This window comes from Ipomoea nil, unplaced genomic scaffold (assembly GCF_001879475.1).
Source record: "Ipomoea nil cultivar Tokyo-kokei standard unplaced genomic scaffold, Asagao_1.1 scaffold0382, whole genome shotgun sequence".
Lineage (NCBI taxonomy): Eukaryota > Viridiplantae > Streptophyta > Magnoliopsida > Solanales > Convolvulaceae > Ipomoea > Ipomoea nil.
In genome coordinates this window covers 1898079-1916073 of record NW_017616810.1, presented here as the reverse complement: position 1 = coordinate 1916073, position 17995 = coordinate 1898079, and the positions used below count along the sequence as shown (strand labels likewise).

General features: G+C 34.4%; 2 protein-coding genes across 2 annotated transcripts; one reads left to right on the top strand and one right to left on the bottom strand.

Moving 5' to 3' along the window:
- Window positions 1-205: 205 nt before the first annotated feature.
- Window positions 206-4651, bottom strand: LOC109172078 (polygalacturonase At1g48100). The gene is made up of 7 exons (XM_019321244.1): window positions 4301-4651; window positions 3648-3776; window positions 3330-3497; window positions 2910-2954; window positions 2612-2819; window positions 1093-1174; window positions 206-973 (listed from the first exon to the last, which is right to left on the bottom strand). The coding sequence occupies exons 1-7, from the start codon at window positions 4595-4597 to the stop codon at window positions 460-462; spliced, it is 1443 nt and encodes a 480-aa protein (XP_019176789.1). The 5' UTR covers window positions 4598-4651; the 3' UTR covers window positions 206-459.
- A 6846-nt stretch (window positions 4652-11497) lies between these two features.
- Window positions 11498-15159, top strand: LOC109172077 (cysteine-rich receptor-like protein kinase 3). The gene is made up of 9 exons (XM_019321243.1): window positions 11498-12383; window positions 12730-12846; window positions 12943-13082; window positions 13175-13385; window positions 13497-13731; window positions 13881-14025; window positions 14339-14673; window positions 14716-14759; window positions 14790-15159. Coding segments are annotated over exons 1-8 (1962 nt in total). The 5' UTR covers window positions 11498-11605; the 3' UTR covers window positions 14717-14759; window positions 14790-15159.
- The last annotated feature ends 2836 nt before the right edge of the window (window positions 15160-17995 follow it).

Here is a 17995-nt window from a genome sequence, read left to right as displayed (position 1 = left end):
AATTATGAGTAGTTCAATAATTATATTTACTTATTTTTTTTTTATTAAAATTGTATCTAATAATCAATAATGTGACAAGTGTCTTAGATAGATTTCGACCACATTGTCACCTCTACTAATTGACTAATAAGTAATAAGCAAATACAACCAACATACCTTAACAATCATGATCATTCAACATGTTAATGGATAAAAATCTCCTTAAAGCATCCTATAGCACAACTCTTCACAATATACAATAACACACAACACACCATTTTACATTTTCCATTCTTACTAACAAGTTTGTCATAATTAAACACTTACCCGTTATCATTAGTTAAAAACAACACTTTGAAATCAAGTCCTTATCAGTAGACCACTAATAACGAAGGCCCAACTTACATAATAGACAACACCACACTTTCACAGTGGGCGGTCAGATCAGACTTGACTCTTCAGCCCTCCATGTGACGAAGGTCACAAGCAAATATTTTCATGCGACCTCGCTATTCTCTTGACCAACAAGCTCCCACTTCTCAGACAATAATCCATACTCGCCGGAAACAACTGCCCCTGCGATTTCCCATAAGAGTTCCAGCACTGGCCGTTACGGAATCCCCGGTATCCCGGCGACGGTTCCAACTGAATATCGGCGAGATGGACGTCGGTGCACGGGACGGAGTTACTGCAGGCGAGATGGAACGGCTGCGCGGCGAAGGTTCCGACGATCTGCCCGAACTTAACGCCCTGAATCGCCACGGCGCCGGTTTGGTTCTTGCAGGCATGCTTGTCGCAATAGTATTGGTCGATCATTATGGGAACTTTGACGTCGGAAACTTGAATGCCGGAAAACGATACGTTCTTGACGGATCCGACGCCGCCTTGCCATGTCTTGATCCTTGCACCGTATAGAGTGTTTTCCATTACCACGTTTTCCACGAGGATGTTTGAGACACATGCCACGCTTTTATCCTTCCCTAGTCCCCCTAAGCTGATAACAATATCCATCAATTATATATATGTGTTGTTAAAATGTGAATTATAAATGTCACAATTTTTTCTAATTGAAATATTAAAAGCTAAGAAATATTAGTTGTTTGGATCTATTACCTTATTCCATGACCAGGTCCGCAGTTGATATGATGGACATGAACGTTGGAGCAACCAGTTTGTATAGACACACAATCATCACCTGTCATTTGCAAATAATGGCTAAGCATTATAATGTTAAACACTATATTTGGCAAACTTAGCTGAAAAGGTAGCTGAAAGTTGCAAAGCTATAAGCTAGAATCTGAAAATTGAAAAGCTGTTAACTAGCTGATTATGCTTAAATGTGTGGTGTAAAATTAGTTTTTTTTTTTTTTTTTTTTTTTTTTTTTTTTTATAAGTTGATAAAGGTAAAAAGACTAAAATGGACATTTTTATAAAATTTAAATGATGTGATTATTATATTGTTTTTATATTATTAAATATATGAGATATATTTAATTTATAAAAAAAAGTTTTTGTTTTTATAATATATTTGAGATATATATTAAAGTAAAACAAAAGAAAAAAAGTTTTTTATTAGTAAAGGTAAAGGATATCATTTATTTATGAGAGAACGATTGGAGTTAGAACTTTAAAGAGTTGCTAGGTGGTGAAGAGTTGCGGAAGGGGATGAATAAAAATATAGGAGAAGAAAAAAAGCCAAAAATATTTTAATTGGGAAATATAAAAGATGTCATTTATTTAAAATAATAAGGATAAAGATAAAAAAAAAGTTAGGAAGGTCATAGCTTATTTTTTAAACAATACTTAAAGATACATTTTCAAAATAAACTCTTATTTTAAGCTATTAACTTATTTTTTGAACATATCAAACAAAACTTATAACTTATTAATAGCTTGAAATAAATTATATATAAATTCTTAAATAAGCTCTTACGAACAATGCCTAAGGACACGACTAAACTTTGATTAGTAAATCAACTAACTCAAATAAAAGAATAAGGTTCAAATTGGCCACTGAACGTAACCTGAAAATGCAATTAGGCCACTGAACGAAAAAAAAGTGCAATTAGGCCACGTAAGCAGGTAACCTGCTAAAATTGATGTAACTTGCTATCCGGTGAAATTGCATACGTTTGGAGAGTTCAGTGGCCTAATTGCCCGTTTTTGGAGTGTTCAGTGACCTAATTGCACTTTTTGTTCGTTCAGTGGCCTAATTACATTTTCAGGTTACGTTTAGTGGCCAATTTGAACCTTATTCCTCAAATAAATTATGTTCTCTCTCTTTAATTTTCGGAATTAACATCTCATTTTCCAATTTAAAAAAATCTCAATTTCCGAGTGGGACAAGACAACTTTCAGTTTCTTGACCGTTTACCGTTTCAGTGGTGAAACAACGTGCGACAAATCGACAATCGAAAGGACGTGACGTGGATATCCAACTGTAAAAAAAAGTTCACGTGCAAGCAACTAGCTAGGGTTTCTTTTACCCTCTTTGTATGGGTGTTTTTTATTTTTTAAAATAATGATAGCACACTAAATATATATATCATAATGCTAACGAAGAAATATCTTGAATAAACAAGTACAAAATAAATAGTGGGGTTAAGAGGTGGCCGGAAAATGAAGTTCTCACCGGAGCCGATGGTGGAATGATGAATTTCAACGTCTTGAGAATTCTGCAAATGAATGCCATCGGTGTTTGGACTATTTTCTGGCGCAGATATTGTGATGTTGTGGACGTTTACCCCTTTAGAGTTGTCGAACTTTAAATGACATTGGGGACTATTTACGATTGAAATGCCGTGAATTGTCACGTTGGTGCTCTCATAAAATCTCAATGCCTGTTATAACATCAAACCATTATTATTATTATTATTATTATTATTATTATTATTATTATTATTAAATAGGAAGTGGTATATATAACTTACCGTAGGTTTCATATTTACATGAATAGTTTTGGATGCCTTCTTCTCCTGCATGCACAGCAAACATGAACAACAATGGATGCAATTTAGTAACTATTTAGCTCGATAGAGTTAAGAATAAAATTTATACTCAACATGTTTATAATTTGGCATTGTAAAATTTTGTTTAAGGGGATATATATAACTGAATCAAAAAATGTGTTACGTTCTGTGCCAGCTAAAAATTGAAACTGGTAATGCATGCAGTGTGCCTGTAAATTTATATTTTACATATAATACTAACGACCCTGGCCTTCATGTGGACCTCTCGCCCACTTCTAATACTGATTTGAAAAATGTGTTTCGTTCATCTTGATCAACTAAAAGTTAATTAAAACTGATAATAATATTACACGTTTAATTATATTTTAGCTAGGAACAAACCTGGAGACTATGAATTTGAGATAACTTCCACCAATTGGGTCCTTGGCCATCAAAGGTGCCAGGTCCTTGGATGGTGAAGCTATGAACCCATTTGAAATTGATCCATTGAAATATACTTGATTTAGGCCATGACCCTACATTTAGAGGTGCCACTACATTCCCATCCACCTGTAAGTTCAAACTCCACTAACATTATTAATGTTTATAATATGATGCAACTCAAAGCATGCATATACTTTATCGTACCTTTTTCTGAGTGTATATATATATAACTATTTAATCAAGAATAAAAGAAAGTTAATAATAATAATAATTAACCTGAAGAACAAGGTCTGGCATGCATGGTCCTTGAAGGGTTATGGGGTTGATCAGAAAGCTAAACTGTGAAGGAATCTGCACAGTTGCCCCAGAGACCTTGCACGCAGCTCCCCATGCTGCTTCTAGTGCCTATAATTAAAGATTTCTACACATTTTAGTCAATTAATAAACAAATGAATCCTTCCTCAAAATAATAATATTCACTGCTAGAAATTATGAAATTTTCGACCACCTGAGAGTGATCTTAAATCAAGTCAAAAGCAAAAAATGATCTGAAATAGCAACAAAAATTTTTCCGGATATCAAAAATGGTCGAAACAAGACTTTCGACTTGATTTAAAATCACTTTCAGATAATCGGAAATTCCATAATTTCCAGCCCTGATTGTTATTATTACAAAAATTTATATAAAAAAATTCTGTGTGACAAGACTCAACTAGAAGGGGTCAATAAAAATTCAGCTGTCCCTATGGTGGCTCCGTCCTAATTACACTCTTACCTATAGATTTTTCTCAAATTTGAAAATAAATGGAGAAAATAAAAAATAAAAAAACGGGAAAGTTGAGGCAAACGGAGTTTATGCCGGCTTTATGCACCAAGTTGCATGCATGGAAATTGAACATTATATATTTCCGTTGGTGTATATATATTACCTTAGAATCATCGGAAACGCCGTCACCTTTGGCTCCAAAAGACAGGATATCGAAGACGCTGGACGGCGGCGGATAGCAATTACCGGGAGGAAGTTGTGCCGGAGCCGGCGCCGGCGCCGGAAAGTTCCTCCGATAATCACTCCTTCCTTTCTTCAGCTTGTGCGGCGGCGGCGTTCTGGGTTTCTTGGCGTGACGGTTTTTCCTGGCCTCAACAGACATCATGGAGAATGCGGCACAAAAAATTAGCAGAACAACGAGGCTGCTTAACACAACAGAAGAGCTTTTGTTTCTCTTCATATTTCTAGTCTTTCAAAAATGACTAGATTTTTAGCAGAGAGCAGATGAAGCTGTTAAGGTGGTCATCATCACCTACCAGTGACAGTTTATATCAGACCCCATGTTTGCTAAGATGCCCTTGTCATTTCTTCAAATTTCTGAGACACCCTTGGATTAACATGCATAATGCATTTTTTTTTAGGTTACGTTTAGTGGGAAACCTACAGGCTACAATTATTATTTGATTGTGTGTACGAAATTTCGTTCCTGTCTAATAGCCAAAAAAATACATAAAAATATGTAAATTATACTAGAAATATCATGTGGATTGATTGACTGAGATAGTGATAAGAGAGCAAGGTTGCAAATATCGCTAGGTGTTCCTCAGGTGCACGAAGGGGCGCTTAGGGGCCTTTTTTTTAAAAAAAATTAATTTTTTTAATTTAATAATTATAAACTATTTAATACTTTAATAATTAATATTAAAATATTAAATATTAACAAAAAAACATCTTGAATTGTAAATTGTATAAAGATTTTAAAAAATCAAAACACAATTCCACAAAGTCACACTCATAAAACATAAATATTAAAGTAGCTAATTTCAAATTCTTTTTTTAATACATTTTTTGGGTTTGCGACCGATTTGAATGATTTGGAGTTATTTCGCTCAAAATGATGTTGTTTTGAGTGAAATAACCTTTGAAAAAAACAATAGCTAATTGGCCGCCTAGTCCGGCACGACCTAGTCGGCGCGTAGGTCGCCTAGAACACCGATTACGGTGAAAATCTAGGCGAATGACCAGTGCATAGGCGCAATTTTTGCAACAATGCAAGGGAGACCTACAAACATAATTATTGGGCGGTGGCTCGTATAACCAAGTCTAGCATCCTGCCATCGAAAAGTAGCGTTGACGACTGGTATGCAGGTATAAGAAAATAAAGTTGTGTTATCACCATTAACTATAATTTTTGACATAGTGGTAAACGTTTGACCAGTCCTAATAATTGGTATGATAACATGTCACATATGTTGTGTAGTTGAGGTTGGCAGGTGTTTGGACTTGGGAGGACGACTGTTTGGACGGCGCCTCGAAGAGCTAAGTCCAGTATCATGCCATTAAAATGTGGTACTGACTGAATTAGGAAAGAGATTGTTGGACTGCGGCTAGAAGAGTCGGCGCGAGTCCAATATCTTGCCATCAAAATGTAACGCTAACTGTTATGCAAGTATAAAGAAATAAAATTGCATCATCACTACTAGCTATAACTTTTCGCCTATCACCAACAATAATATAATGCATTTGTTTTTGCTAAGGTCGGCTAATCATTGATTGCTGATTGGCTGTCTGTCTGGTTTATGCGGACTCAAGGAGATGGATATATAATTAGGTTATATTTCCACTACTAGTTGAAGATAGTGGAAGTTACACAAAAAAATAAATAAATAAATAAATGTTATGATTGACTAATAATAGAATGTTAATTAGTTTAAGGTTTATATGTTGTGAAACGTTATCCACTCATCATTATAGGAAAAATGTGTGGCATGCAATAAGAGCTAGCGAAGCAATAAGGTAAACCCAAGTGTTAAGAAGAATCTCTCCTTAACTACCATGATGACCTAACATTTAACCCCCCAATTTTTTTTTATGTTTTTTTTCCCAATAGAAAGCAAGCCTTTTAAAGGAGTTTGTCTAGTGTGAACCTCGCACTCCTTTAATTAATTCAAATGCTCTTCCCATGATGCATTCCAATACCGAACAAGTTACTTAGGGTGATTTCAGAAAAGCGGTTGATACAGTAATTATGATAATTTACTTTTTTAATCGCTCTTTTGAAGGCTTGTTTGAATGAGTTACGATTAGAGCGGTAGATTATTTCATTTGAAAAATTTTCAACTATTGTTTTTTTCGCGCACCCGTACCCATGGGCGCTAGGTGCTACTAGTGCGCAAAACAAGCACCAACTAACTTTTTTTCATCGTGGGACCCACCAAATGTCAAAGAAAAAATTAAAGCATGTGTTTCATCTCTGTGTGAGCTGGTTACTTTTGACAGATTCTAAGTAACACGTAGACATAGTCTATTTTCATCAGGTAACTTGAAAATTTGAACCATTGACCTTTGGCGTAGGATCAACTTTGATATCAAATTGAAGCATGTGCTCCATTTCAACTAACGGGCTGTTTGGTTGGAGGTAGTTTAGGTGTAGTTGAATTGCAATTCCGCGGAGATCACAATTACGCCGTTTGGTTGGAGGGAATTGCAATTCCACCGAATTGCAATTCCCTCCAAATGTTGAATTGCAATTCCGGACTCCACCCTAAGAATTGTAATTCAGCGTTGAATTGGAGATTGAAAAGACATTTTTGTCCCTGACATCTATTATTATTAATAATACATGAGGTCATTTCAGTCATTGCATCACTTATTCCCTCTCAATTCCCTGTAATCTTATTTTGCATACCAAACACTGCAATTTGAATTCCTACTTTATTCCTACCTTATTCTTTTCCCACCGAATTACAATTCCTTTCCACCCTAATTCCTTCATTCCAACCAAACGACCTGTAAAAGTTTAATTAAGCTAATAGTTGGATTGAATATTTAATTATATGTTTTTATATTATATACTCAACACTAAATAATGCCCCAGTGACTGAGATTTGATAGATAATTTAGTGATAAAGTATACCTTTAATTTTGTTCAAGATATATAGTAGACCTTGTTCTAAATTTCATCGCTCTTGTTTTCTATCAAATGGGATACAAAAAAATAAGTGACAAATTAGAAATGAGAAGATGCAAACAAACTAAACAACAAACTTAAACAAAATATAGAGGTGACATGCACCCTCATATAATTAGTCGATAAAAGCTACTTACTCCCATCTGCCAAGTCCTTTAAAATTCCTAAATTATAATGTCCACCAATCACATATATTACCATTCAGTTTATAGAAAATTTTACATCTCGATGAATATGTCGCATATAACAATTTCAATTCCAATCACGCAACCAACACACTATACTTACTATACCAATGATATTCAGATACAAACGGCTCAAGATTTTCATCAAACTTTATCATGAAAATTGAAAAATATAATCAAACCAAATCCAAGCAGATTTTAAAACCTAGATGTTTATAAATTATTATATTCTTAGGTCAGATTCGACTCGTTCAAGATTTTATAGTATCTTAATAAATTTAATGATCTGAGCTATTATTTTAGAGGCCAAGTTTTTAATTTGTGTTTAGTTATTTGATTGGTTTAAGTCCTTTTCAAACATTAATTAGTCACGAAAAACCCTACATCTCCTGTTCTTCAACCAAGAGCTGAGAATGCCAATTATGCCAAAAAGTGTTTGAATGGGTGGAACATGATTATTGTACTAGAAATTTATACTTTCAATTTTTTTCAACAGAATTTTAGTTAAGCCCGTCAGTTTAGGGATGTCAATCGGATCATCACCCGTTCGATTTCAAGCTAGCCCTATCAGGCTTATCGGATATTTTATATTCTAGTCGGTCAGGTTGGGTTGTATATTTGTTTGACCCGGTTCCGTGGTACTCGAGTTATATATAGAATAAGTATTACAATTTCTTTAACATTTCACATATAAGTATTACAATATTTATATATATTATAATTATTACACTTTGTAACTATCACAATATTTATCATTAGTAACAATCCTTTTATCCTAAATATTATCACAATTTCACATATAAATATTACAATATCTATTATAAATAACAATTTATTTATTTAATATTTCATATTGGTATTAAATTTTCAGAAAAAAAATATAAATATTAGGGAAAGAGTCAAATAGGCACCTAATATAAACTTTACTCAAAAAGTCAATTAGGCCCCTAAATTTTTAAAAGTTACAATTAAATCCATAAACATGTCATTTTAGTGCATTGAATTCTAAAAACTGATTCATGCCCTATAATAGTAAGTCACTAGGGTTCAGAGCGATGACCCTCCGACCAACTCCGATGACAACCGACCAAGCAGCTATCATATAAAATAGATTCAATTCGACCAATCTCACGGATTAAGATCTATGAGACGTGTCACACAAGTATAACTCTGATCTAGTCGGGTAAGTATATATGGGTCTAAGACCTAATATTATTATTTATTTCTTGAATTGATGGATTTAGCAAGTTCAAATTCAGAAGGCCGACCATTTGGTTAAACGATTTCTATGCAAATTCAAAGCATTGTGTAGATAGTTGAATGGCTCTAAACATGATTTGAAATATTTGATTTTGAGCGATTTATCACAATCGTTATGCAGTCCATCCGTATGCACCATGCATGGTGCATACGGATGCAAAAACGACAGTCGTTTTGACGTCTAACTTAAAAATAAAAAAAAAAAAACAGAGATGCATAACTACACATCCATAATTTCATCACATTCATAATTTGATTAATTTCATAACTATACATCCAGAATATAATTACATAACTACATATCCATAATTTCATAACTATAAATCCAGAATTGCATAACTACACATCTATAACTTCATAACTATACATCCACAATTGCATAACTACACATCCATAACTTCATAACTATAAATCCAGAATTGCATAACTACACATCCAGAATTGCATAACTATACATCCAGAATTTCATAACTAAAAATTCAGAATGAATGTATTAAAACATGAATAACATAATATTATTGCTGGGAATCGAAAATGATTTTTTTAAAGTAGGACGCGCGTTTTGATGCAAAACGACGTCGTTTTTTCATCCACGGATGAACAACATAATTTGCCGATTTATCATTACCTTATCAGTTACATTTTATATTTTTATACCTCAAAATTGGACTCCAGCTGCCCAAAAAATCATTAATACAAATTTTGCTAAGGGTCCGTTTGGAAAACAGGAAAATGACTTCTGGAAAATGAGTCATTTTCCGGAAAACATTTTCCTTTTCCAGTGTTTGGTTGCATTTGGAAAACTGTTTTGGTGTGTTTGGTTCATTTTCTGGAAAATGAGAGTAGAATGGTATAATTAAATATTTTAATTATTTTATTCTAAATTAAAAATTTATTTTAAATCTTTAAAACAAAAACAAAATCAAAAAAAATTAAAAAAATTATGGCTTCCGACGGAACCCAATTCCGCCAGAAACCATATCTATGGTTTCCGGCGGAACCCAGTTCCGCCGGAAACCATAGAATTTAAAAAAAAAAAAAAAAAAAGAAAGAGAAGAGGCGGAAAACGACTTCCGCCCAAATTTGGCGGAAGTCGTTTTCCGCCAAATTGGCCTCATTTTCCCCAGTCAACGGAAAATGGATTCCGTTGACTGGATTTTCCAGGTGTAGCCAAACACCAAAAACTCGGAAAATGACTTCCAGAAGTCATTTTCCGGGTTTCCAAACACAGCCTAAGATTGCCTTTAATTAATAAACTTGTCAATAATTAGAGCAATTTCAATAAAATTGGTCATACAATTAATTTGATAATTGCAAAGTTTTAAGTTTAATTCATGTTTACTAATTTTCTTAATTTGAGTCAATCAACTATGAATAATTTATATTGATTTACTTCATCATGATCATTTACTAATTAAGTTTATGAAATAAAAATCACTCAACATCCAGTTAAATATAAACAACCTAAATTAATTTATCTCTTTATAATCTTTTACCGACTAAAATCTAATTTCACACTATAACAACTACAAACAATTTCATAAATAAAAAACAAACTTGTCAAAAATAATAATACCAAAATTGGTAAATGATGATAAACATGTCAACAACTCAAATTCCAGAGTCATATCGTGTACTCAAAGCAAGCAAGAAAAATCCAAAGACCCATAATTATAAATTTATAATCCTCCCACACCGTCCAATAGGATCAGTTTCCCATGGACTCTCTTCCTTTAATTTATTCTTTGTTGAACAAGTCAAGCCTGCTCTTAATCAACATCTTATCCCATTACTATTTACTACAAAATTTTCTAACACCTGAAACACTTATATATTTAGTATATTACAAATTTATTTTTTAAAATTAAAATAAACATGTAATACATTAAAAATTAATTTATAAAATACTAAATATAAAATTGTATACGATTGTGTATTTTTATAATTATATTTTTATATTTAACTTCAATTTTAATAAGACGTGTTATCCTTATTGAATATAATATACAATATTTTATACAATTTAAAGTAACTAATTAATAGATACGGAGTACTTATTAGTACGTGAAAGGTGAAGCTAAGATATTTTATTTGAAACTTTAAGTGAACTACGTCGCGAACAAATTTTTTAAAAATATCAATTTGAACAAAAATTTATCATAGGTTAATTAATTAATTAATTGATGCAGAACAAATCAACTTATACAATAAAAGATAAACTTCAACAACAATTATAATATACTTTAGACATCTAACTAGTGATCAAAATGATAGATTTCATAACTATGTATCTATAGCTAACAAACTTACTATGACTTATGTCGCATTTAATTAAATAATATATTATTAATAAATTTGACTAGCTAGCAATTAAAAAAACTCAGCATCATCACGACATCACCTGGGGTCATTTATTTTATAGATTTGGATTATTTTATAGATTTTTTTTTAATGAAACTTGAACCTTCAAGCTCCTTCTACGCGGTTGGATGGGAAACGATAGAATATACAAGAGATCAACAAAATTATAGGAAATATATTTTTTTAAAAATATAACAATATAACGAGTCAACAAGACTGGAACAGCAAAGTCAAACCTTTTGGTGGGCCCTCAAACTCGTCTTCCTGCTCGAAAACCCGCAAACTTAAAGCTGCTGTCCTTGCTGACTTGCTTCCATAACCCATACGTACAGAGATCTCTCTTCTAGAAACCAAACTAAAACGCTGTTTCGCAATCAATTATCGTCATAGTTTGTTTTTCTGAAATTCCTAAACCTCTGATCTTGTCTGTTCCATTTGTCATCCATAGATTCCGCCACGATAGTCTGATACGATGAATCGGAAGATGGCATCTTTGTCGAAATGGTTATTCTTATTCATCTTCTTCCTGTCCATAAACCGGTCCGTTTCCGACCCAAGAGCGTCGGAGGCGGCTCTGATATGCACCAACAGAACGGCGCCGCAATCTCAGCGCCAGGCATATGTTGCCAACTTCGTGGCCGCCCTGGACGCCTTGACGCCGCTCGTCGACTCGAAGAAATACGGGGAAACGGTCATCGGAGCGGGGAACGCGACGGTTTACGCGTTCGGGGAGTGCATGAAGGACTTGTCGCAGACGGATTGTAATCTCTGCTTTGCCCAGTGCAAGACCCAGATTCTGCGGTGCTTGCCGTTCCAGCGTCTGGTTCGCGGCGGCCGCCTGTTTTACGACGGGTGTTTCGTGAGGTACGATGATTACGTGTTCTTTAACGAAAGCTCGAGTCTTTCGGATAAGACGGTCTGCGGGGCGGAGGATTTCGGCGGGAATTCGGGGTTGTTCCGCCGGAATGCGGCGGCGTTGGTGGGTGAATTGGGCCGGAAAGCGGCGGCGAATGATGGGTTCTTCACGGCGGCCGTCGGAAGAGGAAATTCGACGGTGTACGGGCTGGCGCAGTGCTGGGAGTTTGTGCGAGGAAAATCCTGCGACGATTGCTTGGCCGCCGCGGTTTCCAAGATTGGTTCTTGTCTTCCTAAGGAAGAAGGAAGGGTCTTGAATGCTGGGTGTTATATGAGGTATTCGACAAAGAAATTCTATGATAATTCCACCATTCCTGCGACAAATCAAAGTGGAGGTGCGTAATATGTTTCTTGAATTTAAAGAACATTAAGGAAATAAACCGGTTTAGATTGTCCATAACTTATAGACTCAGATAAAAAAGATTGAGCTTGAAACCATGCGGTTACCAATCAATCAGACCGACCAACTTGACTGGAGTTGTCCCTATCTGGTATGATTTGAATGGCTAATACTAAGTAGATTAGCAGTTTGACAACATTGGATGAGCTGTTATGCTATATACACTATAAAGGAGGCTCATAACTTCATTAACTGATGCTAAAAGAAAAAAAAAAAAATGAATCTTGAATAGTTTAATGGGAAATGAATATGCACCAATGACATTATACATTTGTTTACAGGAAGATCCAATCACTTGCCAGTGATTCTGGCCACGACATTTGGTTCCTTTGCTTTCCTCCTTATCCTAGGATCTGTTGCTTTCATTGTTAGGAAGAGGATTGTGAAGCAGAGGAAAGGTGCTTATTAGAGTCTGAACATTTGTTCCTTTTTTCGACAGTTTGGTGTTGGTATAAATTTGGGTTTGAATCCAATTTTTTGCTCTGATTTTGTAGAAAGAAAGCGGCTTGGTGCTATGCTGGTAACGGTTAACAAATCGAAGCTCAACTTTTCTTATGAAACGCTTGAGAAGGCTACAGATTACTTTGATGATTCGAATAAATTGGGGCAGGGAGGATCTGGTTGTGTATACAAAGTATTCAATTCCCTCTCTCTCTCTCGTTTCTCGTAGTTGTTTAAAAGATTTGTGCATAAACACTTACAAGTGGTGTGTGTAATGTGTTATAGGGGGTTTTGCCGGATGGCAAAACCGTGGCGATAAAGAGGCTTTTCTTCAACACGACGCAGTGGGCAGATCATTTCTTCAACGAGGTTAACCTGATCAGCGGCATCCATCACAAGAACCTCGTGAAGCTGCTAGGCTGCAGCATCACAGGGCCCGAAAGTCTCCTCGTTTATGAATTTGTACCCAACCAAAGCCTTTATGACTACACCTCGGGTTAGTCTCTTATCCACGGTTTTAGTTTTGTCTTAGCTTATGAGTATTAACTCGGGCTGCTGCTTTATCGTTTGCATTGCTGATGGTTTATGAATGGTTTTGATGGATCAGCCAGAAAGAACCACCAACCTTTGAGTTGGGAGCAAAGGTACAAAATCATATTGGGCACGGCAGAGGGCTTGGCTTATCTCCACGAAGAAACCGAGCTATGTATCATTCACCGAGACATAAAGCTAAGCAATGTGCTTCTAGACGAGGAATTCACACCAAAAATTGCTGATTTTGGTCTTGTGCGGCTTTTCCCCGAGGATAAGAGCCATATTAGCACAGCCGTGGCTGGCACACTGTGAGTTCATCTCGTTTTCCCCTTATCGTTCTTTAGCAAGCTTTACAATTAGACTATACATTCAATGCTGTGAACCCGGGACCCAAATTATCTGTTCTATATATGTCTCGTTTTACTCGTTGTACTAATGATCAGCATTTAAACACTAGGGGTTACATGGCTCCCGAATATGTAGTTCAAGGGAAATTGACTGAGAAAGCGGATGTATATAGTTTCGGGGTTCTAGTCATTGAAGTTGTCTCTGGAAAGAAGAATAGCTCGTTTTATCAGGCTTCCGTTTCTCTCCTGCAACAGGTACTTCTTTCACTAAACTCTTACAGAATGTTTGGTTCACAGGATGAATATAGAATGGAATGGAATAGGCGAGGAACAGAATATGAATTGTATTCTATTGTTTGGTTCATAGCCTATTCCTGAATTCAGGAATAGCCTAATTCCATGCCTGGAATACCTATCCCGATAATAAAAAGCATTAACAAACAACGAAATAGGCCTATTCCCGTGAATGTCATTTCATTCTAAGCTTACACCGCGAACCAAACATGCTATTAGTATCTCGCGAATTCCACAACAGACTATGAAATGAACTCGTGTTTTCGTTTTATAGCATTGGAACCTGTTTCGTGCTGGAAAACTGTATGAAGCAGTGGATGGTTCTCTGGAAGAACGAGCCCGAGTGGAAGCGACGAGGCAGCTTCAAATAGGCCTAGTTTGTGTGCAGGCCTCACCCGAGCTACGCCCCTCCATGTCTGCTGTGGTGAAGATGATCAGTGGTGACCAAGACATTCCCCAGCCAACACAGCCGCCTTTCCTCACATCCAACAGCGCAGCATCCAGCGGCTCGTACCCTAATCGTGGCGGCGTTACACCTTACTCTCAGCCCTCTTCATCCACCCAATCCTCGGTGAACACCATGACAGAAAGCTGGATTGACCCCAGATGATCCTGAACTAAACTGCCCCACGAATCAATACCCCCCCGACAACGTTGCCTGGGCTTTTAGCGTCTTGTTCATAAACGCCTATGACTTTTTCTGTACTAGTGAACGTCAACGATCGATCATTCAATCTCAATCAGGCAACTATGGATCTATGGCTCAATCATGACAGCTCCACTTAGTGAAGCAACTATAGTTTACCCAGGTCAGCTTGGCATTGACTTGATTTCGGCTTCCATTTGTGCCCCATGATCCATGAACACGTTTTAGATAATCATAAGTTTGGAAATTGAAATTGAAAATTGCAAGTTGTAATGCAAGTTGCAGCTTGCACCCTCCCAATTGTGTTTGTGTATAGGAAGTATCTTAGGGTAGGGGCTGTTTGTCTGTATTGTTCTTTAATATTCCAATATGTATAGTGGCTGCATGTTGATTAGCTGTTCATAATACTTTTGAAAGCAATATCTAGCATATAATATCAATTTTCAGTCTGGGAGGCAATTGACAATAATCGAACTCGTGACTTTTAAATACGTGAGAGTCGAATTTTGCCTACTGGATCACCTCGCTCAATTTTGATTTTTTTGGAAGCATAGTTTAAATTATGTATATTAAACAATTAATTAATGGCAGTCAGGACTCAGGAATGAGTATTTACATAACAAAAAATTAATTATTTATAGAGTTAATTTCATGAATGGCCTTTGATTATGGGTATTTATTAATTTTTATCACTTTTAATTAGACCAAAAATAGTTCATTGATTATTGACATTTATTAATTTTAGAAAAAATTTCACTTTTGGTCTCATGATTATTGTATATGAATCAAATTTGATCCTTAACTATTAATATTATCAAATTAGGTACATGATTATGTAATTTGTATCACATTTAGTCATAGGATTATTAATATTCTAAAATTAGGTGCATGATTTTGTAATTTGTATCACATTTGGTCATACCGTCCAATTTTCTAGCCAAATTACATACTCATGCACCTAATTTGAAAATATTAATAGTCAATGACCAAATTGATACAAATTACATAGTTATGCACCAAATTTGAAAATATTAATAGTTAATGACCATATTTGACACATACAATAGTTAAGGGACCAAAAATAAACTTTTTTCTTAATTTTAATCATCAATTTTTAATTTGACCATTTAAGAGCAATAATGTTAGCTTGTTGTTTTTATCTAATTAATAGGATAACTGATTTTTTATTGACTTTTTCTCTTGCAAAGTTTAATTTTTGCAAGAAAAAAAAAAAAAGAAAGAAGAAAAAAGAACACAATTTATGCTAACGGGCCACCAGCGCATGCACCCGCTTGGACAATTCAGAGTAGCCGCCAGCTGGCGGTCACTCTGAATCAATTGGCGTTGCAAAATGCAACGGTCAACTTCTTGTTGTTGTTTTTAAAAAAAAAAATTAATTTAACATGCTCAGTAATTTTTAAATTTATATTCCAAGTTAATTTATTTAATTTTTTTATTTAATAATATAATTAAATTTATAATTATCAATTTAATTAAATTTTCATAATTATCAGTAATATTATTATTAATTTTATAATTATCAATGACATTGGATCAATTTTATAATTATAATTTTTAGAATCACAAAAAATAAAGAAATAATTAAAATATATATAGTGTAGTAAAATGGTGTGTCCATAAAAAATTTTAAAAAAATTAAAAATTAATTAGAAGAAAATTTTTTGTGATTGAGTGAAATAATCGATAATGATATGAATGTTTGGATCCATAAAAAAAAAAAAAAAAAAAAAAAAAAAAAAAAAAAAAAAACCTCAACTATTGAGAATGTTCTAATGTATCTTAAAAACTAAGTGAATCCATGGCAAGAACCAACATTTCAATGGAACGTGGGTCGTTGCACTACGAGCATCCGCCTCAGGACATTCTGAATCTTCTCTCAAGTGATGCGATTGGAATTCCGCGACCTCATTGTGTGCATACTGACCAGTAGATGTTTGGTTGTTGGGATTGCTTCGTCCTTAAAAAAAAAAAGATCTTTAAATTTTTTGAGTAAAAAATATAGAATATACAAGTTTCGACTACCATTCTAAATAAATGGTAATATGTTCAAATTTTGGTGGTAAAGACTTAAATTTTTTGGGCTAAAATTATTTGAAAACGTATAAAATAGATAATACATTGTATAGAATCGTGGATATTTTAAAAAAATAATAATAATAAATAAATAGAATATGCAAGTCTTCATAATTGTTGTATAACAAGGACTTTGACCAGCACACCCAAGACTCCCATGGGTTCTTCCTTCAAATAGAATAGAAGTTAACTTATTTTCCAAGAATTCAATACAAATTCGAATGAATTGTTCAAACTCTTCTTCCCAATTTACAACTCAAGACTCCATAGAAATAAAGCATCCCATTCCAATCAAATTATTATTTTGTTAAAATATGTTAAAGACGATATTATAAATAATAATCTACATTAATTGGGACAACATCCAGCATTGAGGTTATACTTGTGTGAGACCGTCTCACGGATCTTTATTCGTGGGATGGGTTGGGTTCAGTCAATATGAAAATGTAATATGAATTAGGAATAAAGTGTTTATTACTTATAAGGAAATTGAAAATGTAATACTATATGTTTACATTTAATTTTGATGTAAAAGTATTACATTTTTCCTTATAAGTAATGTTGGAAAATTGATTGGGCAGGATAACTTAACAGCTAAACCAACTCACCTAGACTTGTAAAACTATTAACATAGTCAGACATGCATAGTTGTCAAAGTGCAATGGTATTATTAATCAGCCAACCATAGCAGCTAACTAGATTTTTTTTTTCTTTTTTTTTGAAGAATCTGATTCATTAATTCATATCCAAAAATAACATGTTACGAAGGAAAGATTGAGAATTTGAAAACTACTCCAAATAACCAGACATAGAAACGTAGTGCTTGGTTAATACATGAGGAGCTACCTAGATCGAAAAAATCATGTTGATTCACTTACAAAGTGTCATCATAATATAAGCAATTTGAATTCAATATAAATGGCTATCCAATCCCACACTCTCAATCAACACACATCTTATTCATCATTTGTACTCTTTACATTATTGGATGATAACCATTCCATCTTAATCAAGCAGCTATTGTTTACTCAAGTCAGCTTGACTTTGACTCAATTTCGTCTTCCACTGAACACATTCAAGATAGATAATGATAAAATTGGAATTTTGAAAACCACTTGTAATGCAAGTAGTTGGTGCCATGATACATGAAGCAATATTGAATCATAGTGGATGACTGGATGAATGTGTATA

Bases quoted from the DNA above. Each gene is read 5' to 3' on its own strand.
- LOC109172077 (XM_019321243.1), top strand. From the start codon at position 11,606: ATGAATCGGAAGATGGCATCTTTGTCGAAATGGTTATTCTTATTCATC. The intron at 13,386-13,496 runs GTTAGTCTCTTA...TTGATGGATCAG, and splicing joins CCTTTATGACTACACCTCGG to CCAGAAAGAACCACCAACCT. The intron at 13,732-13,880 runs GTGAGTTCATCT...TTTAAACACTAG, and splicing joins ACAGCCGTGGCTGGCACACT to GGGTTACATGGCTCCCGAAT.
- LOC109172078 (XM_019321244.1), bottom strand. From the start codon at position 4,597: ATGAAGAGAAACAAAAGCTCTTCTGTTGTGTTAAGCAGCCTCGTTGTT. The intron at 3,777-4,300 runs GTAATATATATA...CTTTAATTATAG, and splicing joins GCGTTTCCGATGATTCTAAG to GCACTAGAAGCAGCATGGGG. The intron at 2,820-2,909 runs GTAAGTTATATA...ATGTTATAACAG, and splicing joins ATGTAAATATGAAACCTACG to GCATTGAGATTTTATGAGAG.